The 9,149-nt window shown below is 41.4% G+C and overlaps 1 protein-coding gene across 1 annotated transcript; it reads left to right on the forward strand.

Moving 5' to 3' along the window:
- Positions 1-4,667: 4,667 nt before the first annotated feature.
- LOC113312656 (myosin-9-like) lies at positions 4,668-8,867 on the forward strand. The gene has a single exon (XM_026561394.1). It carries the CDS (start codon positions 4,728-4,730, stop codon positions 8,526-8,528), a length of 3,801 nt encoding a protein of 1,266 aa, XP_026417179.1. The 5' UTR covers positions 4,668-4,727; the 3' UTR covers positions 8,529-8,867.
- The last annotated feature ends 282 nt before the right edge of the window (positions 8,868-9,149 follow it).

Genomic DNA, 9,149 nt, shown 5'->3' on the forward strand with positions numbered 1-9,149 from the left:
TGCATTTTCCTCAGTTCTTTCAACGTTTGTGGTTTTTCAGTGAACATGGCTACCCATATGGGATCCGATCTCTCAAGTGCGTTTTCAAACCCAAATATCTACTGGTCGACGGGTACTTTCCCAATCTCTGTACACAAATTTCTCCATCTATCGTTCAATGATCTGAGAGGTTCTTTGAACCGTCGGGCCAAGGTGAATAACTTGTTGACCCTGGGCCGAGGTCTGCTGCTGTGCATGTATGTCTCAAGAAAGGCTTCGACTAGAGTCTCATAACTGTTGATTGTTCCTGGTGCGAGGTTGTAGATACATTTCCTTGCCTCGCCTTCCAAGCTTGCAGTGAAGAATTTGCACATTACCACCTCATGGTTTTTCCATTATATTAGGTACATTGTGTACATCTTCAAATTCTCAACTGCGTCTCCCGTTCCGTCGAACCTCGATGGGAAGGTGGGGAACATGCACTTAGGTGGGAAGGCCTTAGTTCTAGCTCTTGGGTGAAAGAGGTCCTCTCGGCCTCGCTAATAACCTTGGTGAGCTTGTCTTCTTCGCCGGTTCCTAACAACTTCCTTATCTTCTCCTAGAACTCTCTCAGCTTGGCTTCAGTCGCATTATCAGACCTTGTGTTTCTATGCTGATTGTTCCTCTCTCACCTTTCGTCGTCTGTTGATAAATCCTCGGGTGGTCCGTATTCCCTGACAGGTGGTGTCGGGGGTGGTCCCGATGTTCCTCGACTTGAGGATCCTCTCGACATCGGCCTTAAGTTCCATAATTGATAGTTATCGAACTCTAGAGCCATATTCCTCTGCTGAAGAACTCTTAAAGCCGCCTCTTGCCTTCTTTGGCTTTCTAGAATCGCGAGCAACGTTGGATTTGTGCTCTCATGGCTGGAATGACCATTTGGATGGCCTAGATGAGAAGGGGGTGGTGCCATCGTCACAGGTGGTGGAGGTGGTATATTGGGAGGTATCTGAGTCGATGTCGCCATATCGACCCCGATAGCCGCTTCTCGTCCCAGTTGTACTCGCCTTAACCGTTCTTGCTCTCGTCCGAGGGCCTCTTAATACTCAGCTTATCGTCTGATGTTTCGTCTTTAAGCATGTAGGATCAATGCTTCCTCGTCATCTTCTGTGTCTGACGCGGTAAGTCCATCTATTTGATCATACCTCCTTGCGGGCGAGGCGATTCGCTCTAGAGGGGATGGGTCATCATCTCGTCCTAGACCGATCTCCTCGTCTACAGTTGGCATACCTCTTGCAGCGGCTCGTGATTCATCTGGTGATGGATGCCCGTCACTCCCTCTCCCCGTCCCAGTTGCTCCCCCTTGCATGCTACTACCGGAAATCGTGCGATTCCTCAAAGTTCTCCCTATCCCCGACGTTCTAGCCATCGGAGGTGGTACACTGTCAGTCCGAGAGTCGTCCCTACCTACGTCAGCAAAAACAAACAACACCTTACTTTGACCTGTTTTGAAAAGTTTCTATTGCGCGTAGGATTTTTGGAAGAAAAAGGTGATTGACACTAAGACTGAGTTTTAAAAGTACGATTCCCCCTGGCCTACCAAGCTGACCTTGCCAGTTTTCCACGTTCCGACACTAAGTGTTTCTTTTAGACGGGTATCCTGCTACGTCGTTTTCAAGGGAACGACGTCGCTCTCAGTACTACGACTCTGCATTAACTACAATTTGTCCTACATTACCTAGACTCCAAATCATTAGCACCTAGTTCTTTGCGAGTAAAAAAGGTCTAAATTCGTACTTTTATCAGGTCGGCATGCCATGGAAAAAGCTAAACTAAGACTTATGCACTTCCTTGGAACTGCAAAGGGATGTCTTCCCTTGATTCCTTGGATTCTTTCACCAGCAATGTATGATTCGCCGTGCTGTTGTTTCGGCACTTTCCCAAGCCAACATGGAACCTCAAACAACTTCCACCATACATCAAAGATGTTACTTGGGAGTTTATGAGTTTTTCGCTGTCGGACTCACAATACAATAATTAAGATCAAAATATCAAGAGAAGTACGAAAGATGCTACGAAAACGAAAATTGAGACCTGAAAACAGACTCGACTAGAGACAAGACTAGTCGACTGTTCAGATTCAACCCAGCTGAAAATGTTTGCTAACAACTCAATTTTCTCAACAAAAACTTAACTATACCAGCAACACTTAAACCAAACGATTATAAACATACTTTTGACGAGCAGAATTCATCCCCTAGCATCAACTAACACGCAAAGTGTTTTTAGGATCTTTTGGATCGTCTCTGCCGGTACATGCAGTCAAAGTATCTGGAGAACTTAGACGTCCCCTTATTCGGCGCCAGAATGTAGTGGCATGAAACTACACACTACATCCGATGGAGTATAGGGTGATTCCGCACAACATGAAGAAACATAAACAAATATAGACACAAGGATTTACGTGGTTCGGTATGATTACCTACGTCCACGGGGTGAAAGGATGTGTATTATTCTTCTTCTTCCTTGGTTACAAGTTGTACTCTCTCTCTCTAGTGGTGATGTTCTCTCAACTCAAGTAGGATGCCTTGTTTTCTCTCCCTCTTCGACCTCTCTTTCTCTCTCGACTAGCCCTTATATTTATAGGCCAAAGTTGACATACAACAGAATTACAATGTTGGTCACATTACATCATTTTAGCTGTTCTCTATCGAACCTTCACTGATCGCCCGACTTCCTGGTTTGACCGATAGTTCTTCACCCGAGGCCGAGTCTGTATCGTCTGGTTAGCACGATGTCGCCCTTCTTTCTTCTCGTTCTTTTGTTTGACCATCTTCCTTCGTCTGACCGAGTGGTTTCTGATTGTTCGCCCGACCTGTCAGAGGATAAGGGTCACATCACATCCGACACCTATTGGGCCATCAGTCCGACCCACGTGATACCTCGCTCTTTGCGCCGTTTGGTTATATCCTGTGCTTTGCCGCTCTTTTTTCTTTGGTGTATCATAGCTTAGGATCTTGCCACCTAGTCATGTGGATTATCAACACGTACGTATATATATTAGTGGCTTTAACCATTGCTTGATTAAGAAGAGATCTCGATATGGTTACAAGGCTTTGTTGGTCTGTGCCGCGTAGTACACCATTGCAGAAACCAGGGTTTTTTGTCCGGGAACAAACTTGATAAACTGCAATTTCATATCGTCGAAATTCTGAACTTCCCTTGCGGTTGCTGTTGTAGCGACTAAGAGAACAACCAAAAGATTTATGAAAAGACGATTAATAGAGGGAGCCATTATATTCTAGTTTTGTTTTTTCTGATGAATATTCAACTAAGAGGAGCTTGTATATTATATGTAGTAACACCATAAGGTACATACATCAATATCATAACTTGGTATTCAAAAGGTAATTACCTGCAAATCAAATACAGTAATTCCAAATAATTTACTAATACTAAAAACTTTACTTAACTGCTGAAACTATGCCTCCATATTTTGATAAAAAAAATATATCAAATCTCACGAATATAGTATAAAATAAAAAAAATATATCAAGAAATCCTGAGCACCAAATATAGTAGGAAGTTAAAAATATCCTTCTAAATTAATGAATGTATATGAAATTTCTATTCTTGACGAGATCCTAATTCCTAGCCCACAAAGGGATTTAAGGCCTTTTTCAACATGCATTTGTAGCTCCTAAGGCATGTTCTAGGATTGGGCGGGGAAACTTTGAAGAGCAAAGGGTACTGTGCTCACATATGGTGCTCATCTGAATGCAGAACACCTCTCAGGAGTACCAAATGGTTCAGAAATTTACTGAAGTACACTGTAATATCAGTAAAGAGTAGCTCCAGGCGTTTTACAAAACAGTCTCAGACTCGCACTAAAAAATTACATAATGTAAGATTGGAAATAAGAATAATAAGATAGTCTTCCGATAAAGAGAAAATTATTTTCCTGATCAACTCTCCACTTTTTCAACCATGTTTGACGGTAGAGTTACGTGCATGATAACGTCTTTGAAATAGAAAAAGAGGAGAAGGAAACACAGAGCAGAGGGGAAGAAAGAGAGAGATTTCTATTAATCTGGAATACAAATGTTTAGGACTCTATTTATAGAGTTTACATGCTTGTGCCCAAGTAATAAGGTCTCACTAAAACGGCCATCTACATGATAAATTGACGTTTATAACAGTTTTGTTTTTTTCTCTTTTTACTTCTTTTTTAGAAAGTTCTGTCTCTATCACCACAGGGTTTCTTTTTTTGCTTTCTTTTAGTAATTCTTTTCCTGGACAACAGAACCAGAAAAAGTTTTACCGCAGGCGAGGTTTTGGCCATACCCGATACATGATTTCGGGGCAGTTACATCAATGTAATAATGAATGCTTGTTGTGCTGTTGATAGGAGCTGCAAGTCAATTATTTGCTTTAGTCATTTGTGGTTTTCCTTTTGGATTAAATTATTCCCTCTGCAAATGACTGCCATAAATTGAGCCACCGACGTAATGCTCTGTAGGGCTACAGTCTTGTTTTTCAGTTTAGTGAAAAGATTAGTTGAACATTAGCTCAGATATACATAGTCATCCTTAAAGTATTCAACTTGGTAAATAAGAAGACTGGTTGTTGGACCGGCCAATTGGTTGATTCATGTGGTCTATATATAGATAGATAGATAGAGGGACGTAGATATATATCTCACAGTTTTTTTCTTATCAATCTGTCTACTCACTTACAGTCTTCCTCTCTTTTTTTTGCTCACAATAACTATGTCGTCATGGTTTACAGATCCTGAGTTGTTTATGGAATATCATAACAGCGACATATGTGTATGGAGGCTTCGGAGAAAATCCGGTAGTCCTCTTGAGCAAACTGAATTCACTCGTGAAAGTAATGTGAGTGATTATCTCTCTTTGGTTGATCATTCTTTTGAATGGAAGAAGAATGATTTTGATGCTTTGGCTGATTTCTTGTATAAGAATGATATATCAGTAAACTGCCAAGGTTTGGTGCTTACATTGACTTATCCTCGAGACAGAGCTACAAATAACAACGACATGTGCCGACCAATAAGGTTCTGGTCGCGTGATGTAATCAACTTATCCTGCTACGGGCTACCTGTTTCTTCGATCCCATTTCAAGAAGTTCAATACATGGAAGGGGGAGGCTGCGCACCTGTGCAACCCAGTCCCATTGAAACTGAACTGTATCAACAGAAGGCTGCACTCGATGAGAAAGTTTTGGAGTTAGAAGCCACGATTGCTTCTCTTAACGATGAATTGCTGAATGATAAAAAGGGCGTTGCCAATGACCGGGATATCGTGGAGGCCGTAAAACAAGCTCTGGAAAGCAAAGTTGCCGACTTGGAAGCCATGATTGCTGCTCTTAGCGATGAACTGCTGGATGAGAAGGATGATAAAAGGTGCGTTGTCAATGACCGGGATACAGTGGAGGCGGAAAAACAAGCTCTGGGAAACAAAGTTGCCGGCTTCGAAGCCACGATTGCTACTCTTAATGATGAATTGCTGAATGAGAAGGATGATAAAAAGTACGTTGTCAATGACCGGAACATCTTGGAGGCTGGCAAACAAGCTCTGGAAAACAAAGTTGCTGACTTCGAAGCCGCGATTGCTACTCTTAACGATGAACTGCTGAATGAAAAGGATGATAAAAAGTACATTGTAAATGACCGGAATATTTTGGAGGCTGGAAAACAAGCTCTGGAAAACAAAGTTGCCGACTGCGAAGCCGCGATTATTACTCTTAACGATGAATTGCTGAATGCGAAGGATGATAAAGAGTGCATTGTCAATGACCGGAATATACTGGAGGTTGCTAAACAAGCTCTGGAAAACAAACTTGCCGATTTCGAAGCCACAATTGCTACTCTTAACGATGAATTGCTGAATGAGAAGGATGATAAAAAGTGCATAGTGGAGGCTGACAAACAAGCTCTGGAAAGCAAAGTTGCCGACTTCGAAGCCGCGATTGCTACTCTAAACGACGAACTGCTGAATGAGAAGGATGATAAAAAGTACGCTGTCAATGACCGGAACATCTTGGAGGCTGGCAAACAAGCTCTGGAAAACAAAGTTGCTGACTTCGAAACGGCGATTGCTACTCTTAAGGATGAATTGCTGAATGAGAAGGATGATAAAAAGAGCATTGTCAATGACCGGAATATTCTGGAGGCTGCTAAACAAGCTCTAGAAAACAAAGTTGGCGACTTCGAAGCCGCGATTGCTACTCTTAACGATGAATTGCTGAATGAGAAGGATGATAAAAAGTGCATTGTCAATGACCGCAATATAGTGGAGGCTGACAAACAAGCTCAGCTGGAAAACAAATTTGCAGATTTCGAAGCCGCGATTGCTACTCTTAACGATGAATTGTTGAATGAGAAGCATGATAAAAAGTGCATTGTCGATGACCGGAATATACTGGAGGCTGCTAAGCAAGCTCTGGAAAATAAAGTTGTCGATTTCGAAGCCACAATTGCTACTCTTAACGATGAATTGCTGAATGAGAAGGATGATAAAAAGTGCATTGTCAATGACCGCAATATAGTGGAGGCTGACAAACAAGCTCTGGAAAACAAAGTTGCCGACTTCGAAGCCACAATTGCTACTCTTAACGATGAATTGCTGAATGAGAAGGATGATAAAAAGTGCATAGTGGAGGCTGACAAACAAGCTCTGGAAAGCAAAGTTTCTGTCTTCGAAGCCGCGATTGCTACTCTTAACGATGAATTGCTGAATGAGAAGGATGATAAAAAGTGCATTGTCAACGACCGTAATATACTGGAGGCTGCCAAACAAGCTCTGGAATACAAAGTTGCCGACTTGGAAGCCGCCAAGACCACTCTCAATGATGAACTGGAAAGAAAGAAGGATGATAATAACGCTATCATCAAAAAAGCTCTGGACAAGAGAATTTCCGACTTGAAAGCTGATGCACCACAAAGAGATCAGGAAGATGATATGAACGCTCTCATTAAGTATTTGGAGAAACAAGAAGATGAGAAAGATGAACTGCAGAAGATAGTTTCAAACTTGGAAGTCAACATTCTCATACTTCATGAGGAACTACAAAAAGAGAAGGATGATAAGACCGCACTCATTAAGGATCTTGTCGCAGCGGAACCTGGGAAACGGACAGTTAATGAAATAGTTTCACACTTAGAATCCAAGAGTAGAAGTTTGAAAGAGCATTTCCTAAGAGAGGAGGAGGATGAAGTTCTTGAGAGAAGTGCTTCCAACTTGGCAATTATGAAAGCTATCCGGGAAGAAGAACTAAGGAAAGAGAAGGATGGTAAAAGCGCTCTCGTCGACAATGGAGAAGGATATGAAGCTGAGAAACAAGGTCTGGAGAAGACAGTTCTTGAGAGAAGGGCTTCCAACTTGGAAACTATGGATGCTATCCATGAAGAAGAACTACGAAAAGAGAAGGTTGATAAAAGCGCTCACACTGAAAATGGAGAAGGATGTGAAGCTGAGAAACAAGGTCCGGAGAAGACAGTTCTCAACTTGGAACCTACGATTCCCTCTCTTCACGACGCATTACAAAGAGATCTGGACCGAGTGATGGCTGAGAAACAAGCTCTGGAGAAGAGATGTTCAGACCTGGAAGCCAAAAATGCCAGTCTTACCGATAATCAAGAAGGACATGAAGCTGAGATAGAAAGAAAATTGGAAGCCTCGAATCTGACTCATAACGACGAACTGCATAAAGAGAAGGATGATAAGGAGTCCATTATGAATGATTTGGATCACGTTAAGGCTGAGAGACAAGTTCTGGAAAGCAAAGTTTCTGACATGGAAACCACGTATTCCACTCTTAACAATGAACTTCAGCAAAAGATGGATGACAACGAAGCGTTCCTCAATGAGCGGGACGGACTTGAAGCTGTGAAACAAGGTCTGGAAAAGAGAGTTCTCGACTTGGAAGCCACAATACATGACATCGAAATGAAAACAGGAAAAGATGATGATTATAATGAAGCTGAGAAACAAACTCTAAAGAAGAGAATTTCCGAGTTAGAGGAGGCAATTTCCATCCTTACAGACAAGGCAAAGAAGTTACTGAAAGATATCAATATATGGTTAAGTGAAGTAACTGAGCTACAAGAGGACCTAAACAAAGAGAGTAAGGAAAAGCAAGACCTGGAGAAAAGAGTTCTGGAATTAACTTCAAAACTCGAAAAATGTATTTGTGGCGCTAGAGATGGATTATCAACAATCAAAGAAGCATGGATGAGCGATTGCATGGTTCCTGATAACTGGGTTCCATTCGAGGATCTTGTTCAAGGGTTTTCAAGGAAAACTAGTCCTTTAGATATCACTAAAACATGTGACGCCGTAGATATCAGCGAAGATAGTACAACCAACATCCAAGTGGACTACTTCTATCGAGGATTGTTACAGGGGCTTGTGTATCCTGTTGTGGTTGTTAACATTGATGAGTTAAATCCCAACAAAGAAAAGGCGAGATTCGACCCAACCATTTGGGGTTTATTTAACAATGCAGGAATTTGTTATGCAGCCAGAAAACCATTTGAATCGGAAATGTAGGTTGTTGCACGCAACAGATCGCAGTGTACGTACCCGATCAGTTTGTGCAGTGGTTGATTGAAGCCACCTTTGGGAGTGTCATTTTTTCTTGTTTTTGTTTGTGTTCACTTTATGCAGGGCTTGATTGAAGCCACCTTTGGGAGTGTCATTTTTCTGGTTTTTGTTTGCGTTCAGTTTGTGCAGTGGTTGATTGAAGCCACCTTTGGGAGTGTCATTTTTCTGGTTTTTGTTTCCTTTGAATTCATTTTTTTTAATGTTTGCTTAATCAAAATCATCAATAATAAGAGACGACTGAATAAAGCTAGTTGGAATCCTACCAACAAGTTTTGAATTAATTTACTGTTTTTTTTTGTTTGGTCAAGCTTTGGATTTATGTTATGTTGATATGGTTTTTTTGTTTCTTTTGAAAGTAATATGACTGGTTGATTATTAACCATATAAATAAATTAATATAGAACATATGTGATCGAGAGATATGATTAAGCTGAGAGAGAAAATTCAAATCAATAATAATGACTAAGAAGAGCAGAAGTGGCTGTTAGAACATCCACCAAATTAAAGAAATCACTATTCTGCTGCGTCAATGGAGATGGATCCGAGGGTGATTTACTGAACGACCTT

This window comes from Papaver somniferum, chromosome 1 (assembly GCF_003573695.1).
Source record: "Papaver somniferum cultivar HN1 chromosome 1, ASM357369v1, whole genome shotgun sequence".
Lineage (NCBI taxonomy): Eukaryota > Viridiplantae > Streptophyta > Magnoliopsida > Ranunculales > Papaveraceae > Papaver > Papaver somniferum.

Bases quoted from the DNA above. Each gene is read 5' to 3' on its own strand.
- LOC113312656 (XM_026561394.1), top strand. From the start codon at position 4,728: ATGTCGTCATGGTTTACAGATCCTGAGTTGTTTATGGAATATCATAAC.